Source organism: Poecilia reticulata, linkage group LG19 (assembly GCF_000633615.1).
Source record: "Poecilia reticulata strain Guanapo linkage group LG19, Guppy_female_1.0+MT, whole genome shotgun sequence".
NCBI lineage: Eukaryota > Metazoa > Chordata > Actinopteri > Cyprinodontiformes > Poeciliidae > Poecilia > Poecilia reticulata.
Genome location: NC_024349.1, coordinates 20,847,961 through 20,871,806, shown reverse-complemented (window position 1 = coordinate 20,871,806; position 23,846 = coordinate 20,847,961). Strand labels below are relative to the sequence as shown.

The 23,846-nt window shown below is 39.0% G+C and overlaps 1 protein-coding gene across 13 annotated transcripts in view; it reads right to left on the bottom strand.

The window, feature by feature from the left end:
• Window positions 1-23,846, bottom strand: part of LOC103481912 (shisa family member 6) — a 94,987-nt gene that overhangs the window by 28,656 nt on the left and 42,485 nt on the right. For 6 of the 13 annotated variants that reach the window (XM_017310830.1, XM_008437717.2, XM_017310831.1 and 3 more), the window contains exon 5: window positions 1,507-1,545. The exons of the other annotated variants lie outside the window; for them this stretch is intronic. In XM_017310830.1, the coding sequence (XP_017166319.1) occupies window positions 1,507-1,545 (39 nt within the window). The remainder of the gene's footprint in view (window positions 1-1,506; window positions 1,546-23,846) is intronic. 13 annotated transcript variants of the gene reach the window in all.

Sequence of the window (23,846 nt, the reverse complement as noted above, 5' to 3'; positions counted from 1 at the left end):
GTAATATGACTTTATTCTCATATTATTACGAGTTTATTATGTTTTGAATTTCTTGTAATATGGCTTTTTTTCCTCATATAATTATGATTTTATTATTTTGAATTTATTCTTGTAATATGACTTTAATTCTCATATTATTATGAGTTTATTATATTGCAAATGCATTCTTCTAATGTGACTTTATTCTCACCAATACTTTCTCATGATTTGGAACGTATAATCAAATGTAGATTTTTAACTCAGGAACAAACTCAGAATTATTGTGAAAGTTAGAAAAAAAAATCAGTTCTCAGGAAAACTTAGCAGTTAATAAATATGATTGTTTGCTAAAGTTGACTAGCATTTATCTGCAAAAACCAGCTCTAAACATGCTCAAATTCTTAACATTTTTCTTAAATTAAAAGAATATTGTATGTGTGTTTCAGGTGCATTTTTAGGTGAGCTAAGATCCTCCAGCACCAGTTTTAACACGGTAACTGGTTGTTTGGAAAACTCCTCAGTCACATGTCCAAGTACTTCATGGAACTACTGTAACCGACTGAACACAGTCCGTGTTTTAATTTCAGTTGAATCAATATTCATTTAGGGGGAAAGCATTCATCTGGTCAATCAGCCAAATGTGTGAAAAAAAAATATGGTGGACAAAAGTTGCTCAGTATGAGGGATTGCTGCAAAGTCAGAGACGCAACGCAATTGGTTGTGTACTTTCACTACCTGCCCTTGTAGGCGGAGTGAACGCTGCAGGTCTCATCGCCACTTTTTGACTTTTTAGCCAATTTGACAAATAAACCCAACTTTACCTCATTGTTCGATAATCAGGAATAATTGAATGTGTGTATGAAAGGAATGAATTTACGTTTTTGTAAAGCGAGATGAAACATATTGCATCATGTTGGCGCTATATAAACTGAAATGAATTCAGGCTTAGCTAACCAAATGGTGTCTCTTTTCTCACTTTTATGTAGTCTTTACATCAAATCAATCATTTCCATTGCACTTTGGCTACTTTATAAGAAAAAAAAAAGTATTATAAAATATCCGACATGCAACTTTTTTTGTTTCTATTTTGCATTTTCGGGGGGGAAAAAAATGGAAAAAAAAATATCTGCAAATAATATCTTGAAGTCTCACTTGAGAGACTAACAAAATGAACAAAACCCGTGAACGTAAAGCAGAACAGTTTGTGGACAGTAAATAAATTCTGCTTAAAAATCCTCCTGTACCGTTACACCCCCTGAATCCAGCACATACAAAAACCAGACTGTAACACATGTAGTTCATCACACAGACAGGAGAGCTAAACGTTACAGGTCAAATACACAGGTTAGATAAATAGATAGAGGTTAATGGGAGGGCACTGCACCATGATTAACACTCCAGGTATGAGCTGCCTCCAAACACTGTCTCTGCTGCTGCTGAACGTTAACAGGCTCACAGAGCAAATCCAAACAACAGGAAGTGGTTTGAGGCAACTTTGACCCTTAAACAGAAAACAGCCATCCCTACCATGGTGACTCTGGGAGCGGACCGGCCAATGTTTTTCCCCTAGAAAACAGAACCCAGTGGTTATTGATCAGACTGAGCAACAGCCACAGAATGTAATCACACTGAGCTAGTAGTTAGCAGAAGTCACTGTGGGTTGAATTGCATAGTAAGAAAAAGAAAAAAAAAAGGTTTTTATTCAAAACATCAGTCTAGTTGACATGGTCGATATGTGTGAACATTCCAACATTAGATAATAAAACAGCACAAGAGCTTAATGTCATTATAATTAACCCTTATAAATCTTTAACGGGTGGCCCGGGGGCCACAGCAGCAGATTTCTGGACAGGCCGAGTGCGGGAGGCAGCGGGGAGATGAGCACAATTTTAGCGGTTTGATATTGATTCTGTGGCATTTTATCTTCCCATCAACTACTGGCAGATCCCATCTGACACCATGACACAAGGTATCAGCTATTACTGCTAAGGCGCGGGCGGAGGGGCGGAGGAATGACAGAGAGGAGTCGGGATTTTGAGATGAAAAGAGAGAAACGGAGCGAGAGGAGAAGAGAGGAGAGGTGGGGAGAGGATAATGAGAAGAAGAAAGGCGAGGAGTCACTGCTGTTCCCCCCTGCTCCCCCACTCCACACACACACACCCCAACACCACGGGGCTCCAGCCATGCAGCACTTTGATCCATCACTATTGATTTACCATCAGCGTCTCATCGCCACTGCCTCCCACACAGCAACCAGGATGCGTTCCTGAGATGTGGCTCAGGACGACAAACACACCGGTTTTGACCTTAAACCTATCAACTAAATGAACCAATATAGCACAGTTTACATCTATGAGAAGTCTTGCTGGAGATGCACTGTGAAATGAAAATAACAAGGTTTTTATTTTCTTTTTTTATTTATCATTCCAGCAAATTGACAGGGCCTTAAAGGGGCAGTATTATGTGTTTTCCATGCACCTAGTGCCATTTTTACAGCATTATCAAGTACCTGTGTTACCTTCAGATGTTGTCAAAAAAAAAAAAGAAACTTTACTTCCTGATTTAACACTTTGAAATTGAACCTCTGTCTCTCTAAAAAATGCCTGCTCTTTCTGAAACTCCGCCTTCAGGAAGTCATCACAACATCAATCCTCCATAATTAACCGTTTAACGTCTTTACCTGAGAAGTAGCTCCTATGAGCTGAGCTGAACCACAGTTCCACAAGGCGGTTTGCTAATTCCTGATGACTAGCCTGAAGGAGTAGAATAGGAGAATCATGGTGGAGGGCTGCTCTGTGAGGACGAGCTGCACCTTAAAGGCGGGGCTAAGCCCAACCAGGCGTTTTGGACAGCTCAGTGGTTGCCATGGAGATGAAAGGATTTCTCAAAATGTCAGGGCAACCCTCCTTGTATGCTTTTGATGAGTGAATAACATTATGACAAGATGTAAAGCTCCAAAAAGTTGACTTGACATAACACTGCCCCTTTAATAAAAGTCACTCTGACATGTAGACATATTTAGAAAACAGAAATAACCTGGACAGCTCAAAAACATCGCATGACTGTTGCTATAAATGTTTGCACAGGTCAACAACACAAATCACTGTATTAGTCCAGAAATCCAAACAGATCTAAGTCCACTCTAGTTCCTAAGCATCGTTTTAAGAACCGTCTWAGTAGATGAACACTCTCAACCTTCCTGCTCTTCTGATCTACTTAAGAGTCACACACCGTGTTTTAAACAAACATTTATACTGTTGTTTCTCTTGATTAAATATGTCAAAAGTGAAAATTTACTCATTTTATGGTTTAAATATGCATCAAATACATCCAGCTCTGAGAAATTATTTTTATTTTAGTTTAAAAAAAAGGATTAAGGATACTTGTTTTGAAGTCTAAGTGGGGATCCCCTTGATTTTATTATTTGTTGGATTCAAAAGTCTTACAGCAAACCAGGAACCTACAGCACAGTTTTCTTTTATAGTATTTAATTATGAAATTATAACACATTTTACATACACAAAGGTTAAGACTTCAGGGAAAACTGCAACTTGGTATCGGCCAGTAAATCCCAGTGTGTAGCAGGGACATTCTTATTTCTAGTCAATTAGAAAAACTATAAAAGTAGTGAAGATATTAATAGCTGACATATTCAAAGGAGAGTGCTTTATCTCTGGGAGTGTTTTCTGCATAGAAGAGACTCTCCTGTCCTTGGCTCGGTGTGCAGCTTAAGCCTCGTGCTATGTGACTACGGCGAAGGAACCCGGTGAACCCGGCAAACTCCCAACATTTTTTACAGTGAGAAACAAGGCTGCCGTAAATCATCAACTTTAAACAGACGCAGAATGCGTCCCTTGAAATTTATTTGTGGTATTTCAGCGGATTCTCTCTGAACCAGCTGGAGGAGCAAAAACAAAAAAAAAACTTCAAATTTTGTGAACCATCAAACAGGGATCTCCCAGTCTTATTGTTTTTTTTTTTTTTTTTTTTTTTTTTTGGGGGGGGGGGGTAGGAATAAAAATCATAAATTCTCAAGCCCAAGCTTTGCTGACTTAATGTTATACTTCTTAGGTTTTTTTTTTCTTTTTGAAGTGTTTCTGACTAAACCTTACGTGTTTAGTCAGAAACACGTAAGGTTGACRAGTGCAAAAGATTCAAAACTTCCCCTCAGAACATAAGCAAACGATAGTTTCGATTCATGGTGTCACCATCTAATGTCAAGCAGTCTTCTCAATGTTTAGTGTTTTTTTTTTTTTTTGCAAGGGGAGAAGTATGTCGGAGGCTTCAAAAGCAACTGTCAGTCCAGGGACAACACGTTTCATAAAAAACAAAACCTTAACGGCGGTTACAAATAAAAGAGGACCTGGCAGCTCAGCGGGGCGCGCTCGTACTTCCTCACTGGAATGACACTGTGTTTTCAAGTGCCATTCTCATACCTCCACTTATTCAGCGAGAGCAGTTCTGACAATGAAAGAAGGGAGGAAATTTTAGAATTTCAGATAATGCACCATTTTAAATAACACAACTGCAAGCATTAAAAAAAATAATAAACTGAGAAGAAGAGAATCCCTTCCCAAGGCCAATCAACCTGCCAGCATTCCCGCCCGCAGCTTTTTCCAGTATTTGCTCGGCTTTTCAACCCAAGATTTTTTCTTCTTGGATTTTCCGCAGCAGACCTTGGCATATCAGCAAAATTATTTCACTGGAATCAGCGATGTGGCGCTGGCTTGCTTATATAAGAGGCTGGGACTGTCGCAATAAACTAAATCAATCAGAGTGATTTATCGTCTTTCTCTTTTTCCTACCTCTCTTCCTACCAAAAACTAGACGACAAAGGCACTCAGTCTGGTACCTTAGTCTCAACCAGCCCAGTTTTGAAGGACAATTTTGTTTACAGAGACTTCATAATTCATTTGACTTGCTGTTTTGTTTATTTATTTTGGACATTTAAAACGTCTTCCAGTTCCAATGTTGATAAATGTTCATTAGAACTTAAAGTATATTGATATTTGAGAGGGTGTACCTGCATTGTTATGCCATTACCAATATATCAAAACAACGATATTATCGTTCATTGCGATAATTTCTGGGACTATTTATCGTCCAGCAAAATGTATCATGACAAAAATCGATAAACCAAAGGTGAGTCTTCAAGAGCCGAGTTCAGAACTACGAATGGTTTCACAACTTCACTTTTTGCTTCCACTGATAATCTTAATAAGTACAGAAAGCAGAAATTACACATAAAAGTGAGCGTCTTTTGCTAAATCTCTAGATCTAGTGTCAATGTTTGAGTTTCATTGATAATAATGAGTATTTCAGTGACATAACGGCTTACATGATGGTAATACTGACTCCAGGGGCTGCTGCCAGACTGTGATGTATGTTGCAATAAAGCTAAATGTTTTTTTATGACTGCGAGACTTCACATAGTCTTGCGTTTCATATTAACACACAATGTAGTGCATGTAGCTCTCATAAATCTCATTAAAATAAAAAATAAAAAAAACTCACTTGCTAATGATGCGGGTGCAGCCTGGGAGCCGAAACCACATTCAAACCAAATGTTCATTAATTCATCGCTGCAAATGGATCATCGTAATGTGATAACTCCAAGCTTTCAACGTAGCATGGAAAAGAGCTGTTAGGACTCTGGGTTCACTGTTTTACAGCTTTGTTCCTCAGCAGAAAGAGATGAAGGAGCCCAGTGGTGTATTATTGTCGGGCTCTTAATGTCTGGTTTAGTCATTTCAGCTTTATTTTCACAACCTCATGCCACTGATGTGTAGTATGTTAGAGTGCACTGACAGGAAACAGTGGCTAGACTTTTAACCAAGTTGTAAAAAATGTGTGACCATGTGCCACAGATTTACAGAAACAACACTAACGTGTTTTAAGAGAGGAGCATGTGTTGGCAAACATTTAGTTTTTTCGTAAATGACTTTCTAATTTCACTTTCAAGCAGCTGCTGCTGCATTACAACTCTCACTTGGAGACTCATCTAAGTTAGCTTTGCATTTCCTGTATGCACAATACCCAGAATGTCCAGCGGACATCAGAGAGGTCTTTGTTTTTTTTTTTCTCTGTTAAATACAGCCTTTGCTTCTTCCTGGTCAGCCATGTTTGTTTACACTGAACTCACGTTTGGTCTCGAGAGGTTTTGTGAGATTTCTCTGAATGTTGTCCGTGTGTGCTGTGTTGCTCGACGCCACACACTTCAAAACCTTAAGTCTTTTTTTTTGTGGTCTCTCAGGTTTTGACAATCAGTGCACAATTTTAAAATCTTGCTGTGTGAGGCAGGCGTAATAATATTACTGTCAGTATGTTGTGTTAATGAGTTTGATGCTGGTGAACCAGTTTGTTCACTTAGGATGACTTTTGACTTTTAATAGGTTTTCACTTTGACCAAAAAAATTTCTCATAAAGTCAGTATAGGCAATCTAGATATCTACCAGTACAGACAGGGGTTTTTTTCAGGCACTGCTAACTGCTAACCATTAGCATATTAACAAATTAACATGTCAGAGACCCAAACTGCTCTGTAATTGTGACAAAACGTCGAGCACCGTTATTGTGCAGTAGACTGAAGGTGTAATTTATGTTGCACACACACACTTAACGCCGGGGACACACGCTGACAAACTCACAGCTGCTCCCCTGCTGGGCGTGTTGGAATTGCTATCAGCCCCTCAGAACCCTGCTTGCATAACCCACGCTGCCAGCTCCAGCTCCAGCCCACATCGGCGATAGCATCTTAAACAGCTTTTTTTTTCCTTTTTTTTTTTGACAGCGTCGTACCTCGCTTCACTTCATGGAGACGAGGCCATGTGCGAACAAACATAAGAATGATGTGCACACGATATGAAACACAAAGGCGCGTAGGGAAAGATTAAATTTGTTGTTTGTCGGAAGAGGAATGAAGCCTCTCAGCCCGCTTTAGAAGACCCGCTTAAAGCAGCTTGTGCGGCTGGTTGGGGTTTGCTCCCTCTATATTTAAAAGTAACTGCGTGAAATTTTTCATGCTCAACTGGTTCAGGGGTTGAGACTATAAAGCAAGAAAGCCGATCGTGACGTGATTAACAAAAGAGGAGTACAAAGTTGCTGCAGTTTACCAGTCTTCTAGCAGGGGAGAGAAAAAGGCTTTCTTCATTAACTCTCCATCTCATCCAGCAATCCCCTAAGCTCAGATAGAGCAGGGTGAGCAAGCAAGGGGAAGATTAAGAGAGAGAGAGAGAGAGAGAGCAAGGATTCGATAAAGAGGAGCCTCTTATTTCATCGCTTCACACACTGCTGGATGATCAAAGTACAAAATGCTGTTTTAATTCCAAGAATCATATCTCATCTTCTGTCCACATACTCATTTTAGAGAATTATGCGGTAGGACGGCAGGGGAGAGAAGACACGGCACACAAATTAAGCTTCCAAACTTCAGCTCGACTGCTACAAAATGTTTCACGCAAACGATTTTTGACCCACGATGGAATCTGCAAGCGGATGAGGAGACCTTAGCGTCTGCCCCGAGGTGTTTCCAAATTACATACCTTTCAATAGTCAAGTTTCCAAAGATGCTAAACAGAAATGATTCTTAAAAAAAAACTTTATTAAGTCATCATGACTGCTATCAAAAGGTAACTTAGACATGCCGACTCAAACGGTTCCTGAACCACCAGGGTTAAAGATCTGAGTCTTTAAATAGAAATTATTTGTGGAAATCTTTCTATTTGAGGATTTTTCTTAGTGATTTTGAAAAATTTATCTAAATTATTCCAAGGAAAATTCAACTGGTGAAGCTGAAATACCTGTCTGCAACACTTTACGTGCAATTGGCTGACATTTACAAACCAGCCAATTCTTCTTTAGTGCTGATTGGTCGTTTCTCTTGCTGCACTGTTAAGGAAGGCCGTGAGTTTTAGCTTCCTTGGTATTAACAAGACAGTTTCCACTGTGTGTATTATTGCACAATAAGGTATATTTGGTGTAATAAATAGTTAGTTAATGTGGTCCCTAAGCTGAAAGTCCACTGTACAAATATGTAATTATGTCCTTGTGCTTACCATTAATGTCCCAGTCAGCACTCTGCAAAGTTTTGCAAATCTTTTACTTCTATTTGCTGTATTGCAGGAGCAGCCCTACCCACGATGGTTTCAAACCACAAGTTCTTTCTTCAGCTGCAGAAACAGTGGATGTAGAAATGATCAGAGAAATCGAGCAAAGTATTTTACTTTCCCATGGTATAAGTAATACAGCATTAATACAGCATTCCTCAAACCTTTCAGTTCACCTCCTCCTGTATGTGGTGGTGAATTGCGCGCCCTCTAAATGCCCTACCCCAAATGCGTTCATAATTACTTATTTAAATGTAGGGTGAAATGCACGAGCGCCGATACGCCTCTTGCTAATTTACGAGCAGATCTATTGCTTCTAGTTTTGAACCTAGACGCATGCACAAACTCTGGTTCAGCACCCGCAGAACCTCACTTTAAAGACTATGCTGAGAAAAACACACCACATTTTCACTCAAGTTATCACAATATCATAAATAGAATCTTAGTTTTGTCATCAATCAATGCAATTACTGTGAAAGTGGAAATTCACTGCATATATACAGTATATACATATACAGCTCTGGAAAAAATTAAGAGACCACTTAAAATGATCATTTATCTGATTTGACTCTTTATAGGTTTATGTTTTGAGTAAAATGAACATTGTTCTTTTACTCTATGGCCTACTGATAACATGTCTCTGAAATTCCAAGCAAAAAGTTAGTATTTATTTGCAGAATATGAGTAATGGTCAAATTAATGATAAAGATGCAGTGCTTTCAGACCTCAATAATGCAAAGAAAACAAGTTAATGTTCATTTAGGAACAACAATATTAATGTTTTTTATCAGAAATCAATATTTGGTGGAATAACCATGAGATTTTCAATAGGGTTCGATGTAGTGGGCTCTTAACTTTTTCCAGAGCTGAACATGAATAAACTAAAGAGACGGACAACTGGATGAGTTTGAGAACTGAACGAGGCCACAGCTTTAGTAGTCAACGCCTGCTTAACAGTAACTTTCACAATAAAAACCAATCAGCTAAAGTAGATGACACCTGATGCCGCTGCAGCGGAGCCGCGCGGCGAGGCATGACCCTCCTAAAAGTGATCCTCCTTGGCTCTGCTGATGCAGACCGGCGCGCTGCGGCGGCGGCCCCCCACACACACCTGGACGACGACGTGCACCGACGCAGCGCGCTGCTTCCAGCTCCCAATTCAACAGCACAATCAGGCTCGACAGGGGCTCCAGTCTCCACTCATTACAGCCAGTTAAACCTAAACTCATTAACAATGAAGCCACAACAATAGTGAGCACAAAGGCAGAAGGTGTGGGAGGACTGCCTTCACACGGGGGGGGAGGATATAAAAGACAGAAATGTAAGGGTTTTATTTTTTTTTTTTATAATCAACTGTCAGTCATTTTCTAAGATAAAGGCTTCTTTATTACTGCATAGGGGGACAGGAGCTCAGTGTTGCATTTTAATTACCATATTGCTTGAATTTTTACAAAGTGAACATAAGTATGCGGTGCCATGACTGTAACGGCTTGGCCTTGTGAATAGAAATGTGTTCCACAAAAGACACCAGAGAGAGCAGAATTAAAGCTTGACATACTCATTGAAATTGCCYATTTTCCCCCCTCCATCTCCTCTGGCCTCCTGCTTGAATTGGGACTAAAATGACAAAAAGGTTTGGCTGAATATTAACAATACCTCTCTGCACTAGAGGGAATATTGGTCACCTTTCCGACCATCTGTGATTTCACTTTCACTTTTGATCCCGTCTTTTCCACCCTGGCTCCGTACGTCAAAAGTGTAATGCCTTTTTTTTGGGGGGGGGGGAGTTTAACCAAAACCTTCATAAAGCGTGCCAGTCTCCCCAGATACAGCGGAACATGTGTTTCCTGCTTGAACAGCTGCCAAAAAGCACAAAAGCTGATAGCACTTGACAAGGTGTGCTCAATTTGTTCCTGACGCGGGGCGTGAGTGAGACGCATCTGAATATTGACTGAAGCAGTTTAGTCCACCCGGGTCCCTATTGATACGTCAATCATCCCGCTAAAATCCAGCGAGAGTCTCGAGAGCGGAACTGTGGACCCAAGGACGCCGCTCTTCTCTGTCGTGTTTTAATTGCTGCTGGCACGACACGCCATGAATCATGGTAATGAGTTAATGAAGTCGTTGAGATTTAGTGAGCAGCCACGGGCGAAGGACTTCCAGCCGAGAATAATGCACCGTTCAACGTGGCTTTATTAACATTTCCAAAAAAAAAAGAAATAAAAAAAAAAGTGCCAGTGGTCACATCAGCCGAACAATCACAGCTATTGTGATTAATTTCCTGCGTGTTCAATAGAGAGGGCATCGCGAGGTGGACGGTTTATGGCACCGTACGGTTGGCATTTTAATATTTGATGGCGATTGGAAGGAGAGTAAATTGTTTTCTCGTTGGGACGACTTTTCTTTGGCGACATGCAATAATATCCAAGGACGTTAGAAACCATCCCGCACTCCCGAGTGCTAATAACGCTGAACTAATGCCGCTTTTCAGTCATGCTACCAGAAAGCTGTAGTTATTACACAGGGAGTCTGTCAGTCACACACTTAATCCTCCTGTTTGCTCGAAAAGGAAGGGGTTTTCCACTGCCACGTCTCCGCACGAATGTGCATTAACAAGTCTGACTTTAATGCAGCTCTAAATATATTCCTATTGCCTGAACTTGTGACATAGGATGTGATAGAATCATTACAATTATTTTTTTATCAACCCTTATTGCTTAAACTTTTGTAAGATCATATAAAAATACGTTGTGTTTTTGTTGTGGAGCAAATGCTAAATTGAGCAGAGATTTCTAATTTGAATATATGATAGGTATCATGAAAATTAAATCACATTACACATAACTTAGTCCAATACTAATTTTTTTGTGGTCTCAGGTGCTATCGTTAAACAAGGGTGTTGAAACTGCAACGCAGATTTCTATACAATCCATTCTCATCCAATGTGACAGTATTTTTAATACAGCTTAATACAGTTTACAATTTGATATTGCCAAAACTTGCCAATGTTTTTTTTGGCGGGGTTTTTATCAAAAAGGTGGKTTTTTTTTTGTCAAAAAATAAATAAATAAATAATATGTTTGGTAAAAAGTGATTGGAAAAAATCTCTTTCTTTCCAAAAGATGCTTTAGGAAAACAACAACAAAAAAATCACTTGTGCAAAAAATGACAGGCCACTATTTTAGTAATGTGATGACATGATCTGTATCAATAGAAGCCTTGACTAAATTACGACCAGAAGAAATTGGGGAAACTGTGATAATAGTCAACAACTCACAACATTAGGTTAAGCAATATTTTTCTAAACTCTTCTCTTTAGAATCATTGTGTTTCTGGTAAAACTACCCATGGCCAGTAAGCTGTTCTGCTGCAGCAGAGTTCAGCGACGCACATCCACTGGCTGCCAAACGTACCAGCTGATGCACTTCAGCTTCGGTAATGATGGGTGATGCCATGGGTTAATTTTTTGTCACAAAGACTCTTAAGCGTATCTACACTTTAATTTAAAAAGTTACAAATGATAACAAATGTTAGAACAAATATGTTTATGTTGTTTACTAGCAAATTCATGAAAGAAATGGAACAAGTTTTTAAGTTTTAGTAATGTAAATCTTTGCCAGTTTGGATAGCGTAGCAACACTGAAGGTTTAAACCTGCCAGTTCTCATAAGGCGGCTTGAGAGCCATGCAGAATGATTTAACCCCAGATTTACAAAGAGACAATTTTTCAGTCAATACGTGTTGAGATGTCTGTTAGCAGGACAAATCCCAGAATAACCACCAGAACAATGTGGAAGAAACACACCTTCACCCACAGAGGTTTCTTTTCCACTTGTTACTAGCTTCTATCTGTTGTGAGGGAAACTGAAAACTCTGAGATAAAAATGCAACTGTACTTGTGTGGCACAGCATTCGTGCTCAGCTAAGTCTCCAGTGTACGCCGCTGCTTCTGTGCAAACACAGGGTCATTGTTGTTTGGCATCGATGAGCCAGCGTAAAAGCAGATGTAGTTACTCTTCTACCCCTACGTTTCGACAGGACACATCCTCTTTATTCCAGGTCAACAACTGTAAAAGGTCTAAGCGTTTTAGCTACCAACAGTTTAATGAATCATACCGCAGAGACAGGAGAAGTTTTAAAAAGCTCTCGCCATCAGTATTTGTGCTGAGGGTTTTAAAAAACCAGTGGACTAAATGTTGTGCTCAGTGAACAGGCTATGTAGGCCGATAATGCAAAACATTTCAGCAGTTTTAAATATAAATTGGTCAGCTCTAGTATTAATTTACTTTAATAAACCTTGATATTGTAATACACTTTATTTAATTTGAATGACAGAGAATGTTTGCCAGAACCAGTAGTAAGTTAAAAAAAAATCTGATGGATTGCCTAATTATTGTGCTATTAGCTGAAAGAAATAGCCCAACCTAATAACACTGCAATTCTCAATATATACATTGAGTAACAGGCCTATTAATGGAGGTTGATGATCAGGTCTAACATGAATTGCACCAAATTCCAAACAAGGCAGATTGTATTTTTGGCATGAGCACTTGAAAGGCAACCAGCTTTCATTTTAAGAATTAATTAATTAGATTAATTAGAAAATCCAACAGGTTTTCTGACTTATCGGGTTTGATGGACATGGCAAGATCAGAGTTCTGGCTGCCATGGCAACTGGAGCAGATTAAAGCTTAAAGTTTTCATCAAGTTGAATCAACACCTCTAGTGGGCCAGATTATTACGTTTCAGACTACATTAGCTGGTATAATTGTACTGTTTTGGTAAAGCAGATACTCTGGAACAGAAAGCAGAGAGGGCAGGTACAGCACCCCCTTCTGGTGGCTAAGAGACATAGCAAACTTTTAAACAAGCTGTAGAAATGAGGGAAATGTTCAAAAGCTTAGATAAAAGCTGGAACTTAACAACATATTTAATCACAATCGTCATCACAGTTTCAGTGTGTGCAACATTGTGACCACAAAAAACTCAAAAAAGAGGCAACATGTGGTAGCATGTAATTTTAGTATCAGGCATTCAGGCTACATATTGCTGTATTATGCAAGTAAAATAAGTGTAAAATGTCAACATTTTTCACAGTAAATTTATTTTTACTTTCTTTTGACAAACAATTCAAGATGCCTGGCAACAAACCAAGTAATTCACGCCTTTAGTCCACAAAGATGTTGCGGTTTAAAAAATATAGAGTGACACAAGGATGAATCAGTGAACATTCATAAAGCGATAGTCCATGGCATTGCACTATTGGTAAAAGCAAAGAGASAGTTACAGAAGAAAGTCTCCAAGCTGCAAAACATACTTTTGAACTTTTGGAACCTTTCAGCTCCAATGAAGACTGTTGGAGCTACAATCCTGAATTGGAAATAACGTAATTTCACCACAAACCAGCTGAAAGAGAGTCATAAGATTTCTGACTGAAAAGTCAAAATAATAATCCAAAGAATCGTGGAAGAGCTGCAGAGCACTGACATGGAGCTTCAGAAAGATCTGGTAGTAGCAGGTACAGCCTTCCCCATGAAACTTCAGCAACCTGAATGCCTACTCACTTTACAAGATGCTTCTTGCTCAAAGAAAATGATTAATGCAGCTGGTTCAAAGCTTTCTGCAGAACATTTGATGCAGCCAGTGAAACATTGGTAGAGTACAGTCTGCTCAGATGAGGCAAAAGCTGGCTCAACTCTGGTCACTGCAAAAATGTTATGTTGTCCATGTTATTGAAGGAAGGACGAATGGAGAGCTGTACCAGAATATTATTGATAAGAATCTGAAAATGAAATAAGTATGAAACTGAAAACAAGAAACAAGACAGCAGCCTTAACCCTTCCGGACCAAAAGGAGCGCCAGCGATCAAGCCAAATTCTCAGAACCGTAATTCTGCCACACTTTGCTCTGTCTGAAAAATTCCAACGGTTTCTGAAAGGCAGAGATGTTGAGCTTTTCAGCCAGTATGAGACTATTACGGTAATTTCACCCCTGCTGAGCAGGGAGTGAAATTAATCTGAGGGGCCACTCTTTTAAAAGACGGTTAATTGCGAACTTGCTTGATATTGAAAGTTCCAGTTGTTATGGATAAATGGACAAATATATATTTAATCACAGGACATTTGGAGAACTGTGTACAATTAAAATAAGCAAAAATATCCAGGTGGACATTTGAAACTTGGGTCCACAAAGCCTTTAATGCATTTCTGTGTATATGTTGATGTGTTCAATACTTATTTTACTTATTGCATTTGTGGGTAAGAGCAGACTCAATTCAGTTCATTAGTAAAGCACCAATTCATAATAGAAATCATCTCAAAGCACTTTGTAAGATACACACACCCAATTTATATCCACATTACATTATATTACACTATAAAACCAATTCAGAGAGTTACTGCAGTGAGTAAGTTTGATGGTTTCAAGGCTGACAATACGGAAGATGTTTATATTTCCAATAGCCACAAGAAGCAATGAGTCATTTTCTGCCAGTGTTCATAGCAATATATGCGAGTGGATGCTAAAGTACATAGTTCTCCGTGAAAGCAGATGCATAATAAGTGAGGAGGTAATGGGATCAGAACATCTCCACAGTTCTCCCTGAAGGACGCTCCTTCAAACTGCCCGACGACACACTGCTGAGAAAAGGTTTTTGCTTTCGCAGATTTTTCTTCAATCTTTTATTTTTTGTCACGCTAAAATGCTTCAGATCATTGAACAAAGACAACCTGAGTAAATACAAAGTTAGTATTTAACTGATTTCATTTATTAGGAAAATAATTTCCTCAAAGTCTCGCAGATGATCAAGATGGTTTTTGGCTGACGTTTCCATGATCTGTTTTGATCAGAAGTGCTTTTGGCCTTTGAACTCTCCCACTATTATTATTATTTTCATATTACTGCTTCGTATTCCCAAACAGGTTGTATTTCAGCGAGTCATTGAGTCTACAGAGTTGAAACTGACGTGAGCTTTCCAGAAAGTCTCGTTAGCCATAGTTGATTCACATTTCATGGATTTACTTTGTACTACAAAGTCCCAGGTTGGTTTAATTTTGCTTTTTTTTCCCCTCGTGCTAAAAATATATTTGAAAAGGGTTTTGTATTTGCTCAGGTCAGATTGGAGTAATATTAAATTTGAGGCTGGCTTTTATTTATTTTTTTGCTAATTATTTCATCACTTAATAGGTTCAACTCAATTGTTATAGCTTATTAAAGTTTTATGGATGATTGCTGCCAATTTCAAGCTAGAGAAATTAGTGACGAATTGAGGAAAATATGCTCTTAATTTAATTTCAAGCACCAAGCTCTGAGTTGGTTCAGACAGGGTTGTTACCTGGGAAATAATTTGATTTGTATCACAAGAATTAGGTAATATTTTGAAGACATAATATTGTGAGATTTGAAAAAAAAAAAAAAAACAAACTTTGATAGAGCCCGCAAATTACTTATAAGCTCACATAATGAAAAATCTCTAAATGTCATGGAACCATAATGTGTTTTTAATTCTGTCGTTTATATTTTCTAATGAGAAGTGGAACATGATATTTACTGAAAACAGTCCCTCACCCCACTGTAAAAGAGCAGAAAGACAGAAAATGTAGAAAAGCATAGTTTTTGTTAGCTTAAATTTTACATCTGGCTCATAATTCAAAGGATTTGCTGAGCGATCAGTATTCAACGAGCACGTAAGGCGAGGTCTCGGCTGGGGGTACGGGAGATGTCTGACTGCGACTTTCTGTGTTCTAATTAAGTAATAACCCTCACTGAGCTCAGAGGAAAATCTATACAACTCATTTCCAGAGACGCAGCAATCATTTCTCTCCAAATGAATACTATTGCACGTGTTAGATGGCCGACATCTTATTTTCTGAACGGAAGTCATTTATTTGCGTATTTTTACTGGCTACAAACCAGTCGCTGTCCACATCAACTCTGCCCAGTTTGCCCTAGTGTCTGTTTTCCTCCTGAGCTATCAAGTCGAGGTTCTGTGCAAAAACCTGAGGTACCTATTGAAATGAACAACATGCTGCATAATGCAGAGGCACTTTGGGGAGGCATGCAAGAGGAGACAAGAGAGCAGATTGCAAGGTGGTATAACATGCGCAAAATAAAATCTGCCTGACAAACATCTTTGAAAGTGCAAGATTTGTAAAAAAAGAAAAAAGAGAGAGCTGCTCTTTTGTCTCTGCATAATGCAAACCATTAAAAAGATTGGTTAGTCAAGGATTTCTGCTTGTGGCATTTGTTTGCTCAAAATACATCAAATTTCCAGACAAATGGTTATTTGATGGCTTGCAAGTGAGGAATTTCTTCCCCCTTTTCGACACTGCTCTGGTGATATCATGTGGAGAAATTAATTGAAAGACGACTGAAGTGGAAAATGACTGTTAGTGTATTGTAAGTCCATAAACTAGGGACGGATTGTAATTAAGCTCTGGAGCCAGGCATGAAATGTTTACCCAGGGACCCGCTTTGAAAATGCGTACCACGTACATGTCATTGGATGAAATACAATGGGTCTTTATGGGTGTGTTTAATTATTACATTCTGCAGTTCAGGAGCCAATGTGCTCCCTTTGCCTTTGACAAAGCATCATATTTCATGTTGGCACGCGTTTCAGTCAAATGAGGGCGAGTCAGGTTGATAGATCGGGGGTCTGCAGAGATGATGCATTTCCACTGTGATTGCTTTCATAGCCATTACTCACAGTATAGAGTGATTAGTGGGCACTGGCTGACACCCATGCTTGCTCCTGTATGACAAAACCCTCTCCGAGGAGGGTCCGGCTGCCCCTGCGACCAACCTGATCTTTAACTATGGGGCTCAATTAATGGGCTAAAATAATGGATTATATGCATGGCGATGAATTGTGCTGTCAGGGGAAAGATGTCTTGAAGGACAGGCAGCAGCCATCATGGAACAGGTTGGACAATTTAGAAATGTCTCTGCTGCTGCTGTCCATTTCCCAGAAGTCATTGTGCTACAGGTGTTTTGGGGGCAACGTGTCTGTAAAGATCCTGAGAGGAAATTTGCCCTGTTCTGATGGGGGGCATTTGAAATCAGCCTGCATGACAACCAAAATTCAATAAAATATAGCATTTTACATAAAATAACAAGAACTCAACACCACTAAAGTCTGCATTAGGATCAATGTTTCACTTCCAATAATCAGCTAAATATTTAAAAGACAGCAATTAGTCCCAATTTGTGAGTATTTTTGTAAATATATCCTGAAAGTCGAAGGGAAACTGCTTGGGAACATTTGTATGTCTTTTGATATCTGTGGGGTATCAAATTTAAGACCAATGAGCAGAAACTTTAATTCAAGGTGAAATGTTCTACAACTTTTTTGGTTAAAATATTTAACTGGATAGCAGGAGCTGTGTGATATCCATGTATTTAAAAAGCTAATATTTTCCAAGATCAGAACTAATGAGAAAAACCTGAGAGAGAAAAAAAGAGGAGACAACTTTGGCTTAATCTCACCCTGGACGAGCCCCTAATTTAGGTTACAATTTAAAATCAAGCAAACAAATTAAAAAGTATGTTGTTAAAGATGACTGACAGTAAATATTGATAAAGTAACATTAATAATAATCAATAATAGCTGATAGGAAGTTAGCAGTTAAGTGAAGTGGAGCCATTCACAGCAGCCAACAAAAGTGACATCTCTCTGGCCTAAATAAGAAGCCTAACCCTAACCACTGACATTTTTAGGAAAAAATACATGCAAAAACATAAAGATATAATATTAAAAATCCTCAAGAAACAACTGCACTACAGATACTTAACAAACAAGTGTGAACCAAGGCTCTTCTTTAATCTGGCTTCACCAGAGGAAGAAAAAAATTAACACAATAAAGCAAGATCCAGTTGGACTGGAGTGTTTGAGTCAGAACCATTGAAGGATACCAGAAATGATTTAAGTGAAAAACAATAAAAGGCTTTTTTGTTTTCAAATGGTGGATTATATGAGATCAACTTTAGACTCCCATCACTAAACTAATCATATCCATGACAGATTTAGACATACAATTATTGTCATTCTATTCAGAAGTTTGGTTCCTGATGAAAAACATGATAAGCATCTTTCAAAAGATAATAATCTAAAAGCAGTATCAATTTTGAAAAGAAAAAAAAGTTTATTCACATTTAAGAAAAAGAACAGCATGCCAATTATTCAGTATTCATTTGTTCCTGGTTCGATGTCCGGCTCTCGTCTATTTGCTGCATGTCTTCCTCTTCTATCTCCACCCTTCTTTCTTTCAAAGTTTAATAAATGTCTTTTGTGCCACAAAAACTCTTAAAAAGACACCCTACATTTGCTATGTTTGATATACGGCATGAATTTGATGGGGTTTTTCTGCTCTGTTTCTTTTTTAAGTAATTTCTTCCTTGATCTTAACTCATAGATTTTATGATAATGAGTAAAAAAGAAATTAATTTGCTTCTGTAATTGTATTTTCAGTGAGATGACTACACCTAATATATATAAAAAAAACGCTATAAAAGATCTAATCAATTCTAATACTGAAGAATTATGTGCATTTAGCAAACGTTTGTGTGGCGATACATTCTAATGTCCATAGCTGCATTAAAACAGCACAATGAAATCCAAACAAATCAGGATGCATTAGTCGTGCTTTGTTAAGTGATTAGTAGTGCAGGAGTTTCTCACAGAACTCATTCAAAAGAGCTGTTTTTGCAATCTGCATTTATATCACTCTGGCGCACGCCTTAGCTTAGACCAAGCAAATGTGCTACTAGTGAAAACTGAAACATTTCTCTTCAAGCAGCTGGAAAAATGATCCCTAGTCAAACGAAGTCCTAAAAATAGTGTCTGAGGTCATTGCACTGGAAGAGAAGATTAGCTGTTCCAGCTCTGAATGAAGACATCACCATCAAGTTCCTATTTTTCTTGTTCATTTGGCTCTGACGTCGTAGCTCGTGTCGTCAAAAACACCAACTATTCTCATAATCGTCGTTCAATTATTAGATGCCACAGGCTTCCCAAGCATGGCAAGCTGTCAATTTAGAAGCCATGCCATGAATTGAAGGTAAGGTAGAACTGCACCAGCACCACCAGAGTTGGTAGRGTCACTTATACTGAAATAGCTAATGAGCTAGCTTAAAGATTTGAAGTCAATGAGCCACCAACAGAGTAGACATTCTCCTTCTGGAAACATTTTTCATTTTTCTCTATATTTCCCAAAGGAGCTTTGAGGCAGCTGCGTGGCTTCTATTTAATATCTCCACACTTCTGCAGGTTCGCCGTGTCTGCAAAACGCACATCACCGTGGTCGGAAACAGGAAAGAGGTGCGATGTGCGGGCGAATCTCCTCCAACAGTGCTGCACGGCGTCAATTCCCCGCGTCGCCCAGGTGAGTTTGAGCCCTCCGGGGGTAATTCTTTAAACAATTCTTTCGACTAGGCGCGAGCAAATATTGACTCGCTCTTTTGCAAACATTTAATCTCGTCTGAGCAGGCGATTCAGGGTGATGAAAGGACCAAATGCTAATTACAGGGGAGCGCTAATTAATATTTGAGCCGATTAATAATGTAGGAACTTTTTTTTTTTTTTYGTTACATTCAAACCTAACCTCTTGATGTGTGTGCGTGTGTGTGTGGAGGGAAGAGGGGTGTAAGTTATTCTGCCCTCACTTGTACAAAATAAAGCAAAGGGTTGAGCTTTGGCGAAATGTGATTCTCCTCGCCCAGGGAATGAAGACAGGCAGGAATTTTATTACATTTCCCTGGACGGACTGCAAAGGAGTTCTGGGCTGTTTTCACTGAATGTGATGCAATATTGATGGTGCTTGGTCAGGTTGGCTCTAACAATGCTTTGAGAAGACAGATCAATGCCACATTAAGGGAACAGAGGCAGTTTAGCAAGGAGAGATGAAGGAAGCGGGGGAGAGAAGAGGGGAGGTATCTCATTCGGTTTAAAATGGGCAGGAATTGAGCTTTGTGCCTTGAAGAACAATGACACTGTGAGGACAAAATCCTAAGCACTTCTTACTTCGCTGCATTTCCATTGACCATGTAATCGCAAAATTTGGCATTTTGAAAATAAGTGGAAACACTTTTTCTGCATTGCACGAGTCACATGATCAACAACCGGACGTTACTACTGGTGGAGAAGATAAAGAAGACGACAGGAAGTACTTGGAGGACGATGGTGTGGCGTGATTTTTTTAATGACTTATCACATGAACAATCTTAGTCACATATGATTTTAATTGCGCTTCGTATTTAATGGAAGCAATGCAATTTTGAAATTGTGGTTTTTCGATGTTAGTGCAATACTGACAAAGTTTTGTACATATCTGTCATGAAACTGCAACCTTTGTCAGACTATATCCCATCTTTCTATGCATGCTGGGGTACTGAAAAAATCATGTGAAGAAACAAATCAGATTTTCGCTTTTGATTATGGTCTTGTTTTATATGGTGCATGTATATTGGGAATAAGAATGTGGAATTCACTATTGTGCTGGATCAAGAAAAACTTTGTCACTTTTACGCTGATATGACGCATCTCATTTTATTTCATTTTCATATTATTGATTGATTTGTTTATATCAGCTGACTGTCTGGGATTGAAACTGCACGATTAAACAGTCAGATTATTAAACGAAGTAGGGTGAACTGTCAGAGTCCCTTTGAGTGCCAACCATCCAGCAAGCTGAGGGGAGTGAATCATCATTCATGCAGACAGGACTATGTAGTTTGAGCTTAAGTAATGCTATCATTGGGTAATTGTTGCAACATTTGACTCATACTTCCATAGATTTTGTAATTATTTTGTAAAGCTGTGGTATACCTAACCCAGAGGTGGGCAACTCCAGGCCTCGAAGGCCGGTCTCCTGCAACTTTTAGGTGCATCTCTACTTCAACACACCTAAGTCAAATAATGAGGTCGTTAGCAGGACTCTGGAGAACTTGACTGCACTGAGGAGGTGATTCAGCTACTGGATCCAAGTGTGTTGGACCAGGGAGACATCTAAGAGTTACAGGACACTGGCCCTCAAGGACCAGGATTGCCCACCCCTGACCTAACCTGTGAGGTAGTGATGTGACAACATTTTTTGACATCTCTGAAATAGTATGTTCCTTCCTGGCTTAACTGGAAGGCACATATTGGTTTCCCATATTGTCAAATGCTTAGTAAGGCAATGTTGGAGTGCTGTCTTCCTTTTGCATTGTCTTTCCACACAATGAAACTCGATGCACATATAGTGGTGTGATGGGGGTGATACATCCAACAGAGGTCCAAGTTTAGATGCGTTTCATAATGCCTCACATCTGCATCATATTTCCATGCATGCTTTGCTCACAATCAGCTGACTATTAGGATTAAAAAGACTGAGCAAGCAAGCACGGGTTCGGGTGGCAGAGTGTTTCGTAGCACAGATACAGGCACAGATTTAACATCAACACCGCCAGTGCTTCGCTGTCAGCCTTTGCAGTTCATTGCCCATGGCTGCAGGCTTCTATTTTCACAGCAGGCTCCTTTTGTGCTTTTCCAATATCAACCAACTGAGAAAAAAAAAAAAAAAATACTGTCTGGAAATTGCTTGAGTATACAACCAGCACAGCAGTCTTTTATGTCTCGCTATCTAAATGGATTTGAGTGTAATGGAAGATTTCCACTAGCTGATTTGATTGTAAATAATGATTAAATTGAAACAAAACTAAAGTGTCCGTGAAAGATTTCCACGTCCCGGAGTGTCTCGCCATCTTTTAGCAAAACTTTAATTCAGCCGTTTGGATGGCTTTGTTGTTGATGGCCACAACCTAAATGTCCTGGTGTTAAAAATCAGGTAAACAAAAAAAACAGCAATCTGTAGAATATAACAACAGGCGAGTCTCCGTTTTGTCTGTAGTAAATTCAACTCAATTATTTTTACAGGGCCAAATCGCAGCCAGATGTATTTTAGTTTGATATAATCAAATTGAGAACTTAACTCAATGAAAAATTTAAAATCACTAACAGCTCAGTCTAATTATGATTATTAATTTGATCTGTTGCATAATAAGATCTCTGGCTCATGAGACGTTAACGGTACTTGAGACTGACCTCACCAGAACAAGAAGAGATGAAATTTTAACGATAGTTTTAGGAAACTGACTCGTTGTTAAACCCATGAAACGAGACCTGGCAATATAAAAATACCACAATATTTCCAGTCAAAATCTGTCTCACAGAATGCCATGCAGTTGCTGTGAGGATGTCACCTCTAATGCAGTAATGTCCAAGCAAAGCGGATTAATATGGATGTGTTTTACGAAGGTGTGTGCTGCAGGCTTGACGGTCGCTACCTTCCTACGAAGAAGATCCAGTCACTCTAAATTTTTTATGTGGCGACATTTTGGATACCCTGTGGAATAAAAAAATAAGTGATAAAAATGATAAAACATGTAAATACTTAGTAAGTACCAGCAGAATACTGCAATTGGTCAATTTAGTTGCTAACAACTGCACTAATTCTGTTACCTGCTTTGTATGTAACTTCATGTTAACACGACTTCTTTTTGATTGTGTAGAGACTTAATTTACTTAGTGATAGTCTAATTATGCTTCACACTAGAGACACATCAATTTAACTCACAAGTGCACATAAATTTGTGAATCAAACTAGGGATGTACCAATATGAAAATTTGGGCCAATACTGATATCTGATATAAATTTATGACCGATAACCAATATTATAAATTTCACTACTTTTTTGACACCTTGAATAAAACAAACCACCCAGCTGACTTCGCCACAGCGTCAGATAAACTCTCCACAATCCCTGTGCTGCATGACCAAACACTAACCTTATAACATTTCGATGTTATTGCCGAAATATCACGCATCTCTTAGTAGAAATCTTCCAACTGCAAGACCACGACTCTACCTACTGAGCAGTCACTCGTAAAATATACTAACACTGATTTTATTTTAACTCAGACACTCATTAAGATTTCCAAGAATATTGCTTAAAAACGTCTCATTCTCTAATATTGTGTCCTCTAATCTTGTGAGCAGAATGTACTGTTGCACCTCCCTTTAAACAAAATTATTAAATGATCGTCAATAAGATACACCATTACATGATTCACTGTTGAGATCCACAAAATATTGCAACTGTTGATGTTTCATAACATTTTGTCAGAAGCTTACCTTGTTCTTTTTTGTAAGCTTTTGCACAAAAATGGGTCTTGGAGACAAGGTTTGAGGAGAGAACCTTCAAGTGTGAGCACAAATTTAAACCTGAGTACACTTCACTCGTGTAACAACGCCAACTCATTTAACTTTTCCCGTCGCTGCTAGTATGTCTTAAACAAGCAGAGTCTGATGAAACGGCACTGTGATGCCAGTATAATTTGAGTGTTTCTCTTAGTTTTTCTTCTTGTAACACCCTTATCTTCCTTTTACTGCCATCAGCATTCCTTCAAGGGTTTTGATTTGTGTGCAAAATGAAAGGAACCAGACAGTACATGGCATCTCCAAAGCGGAAAGAACAAGTGACTGAGAGTGTTGACACACTCAATATCTTCTCTTTCAAGACGGCATATGGATGTTTCAATCCCACCATATGCGCCTGAGGGGATTTCTCCCTAAAGCGAGCTCTTCCTCTTTCTTCTCGCTTCTCCTCGGGGATCTCGGGGCCCCCTCCACCGCAGCTTCTGTCATCCAGGCATGATAGCTGGGAGCCTTTTCTCTGCTGTGTCCTCCCTTGGCTTCTGTCACCAACCGCTGTCTGCGCGTCTCGG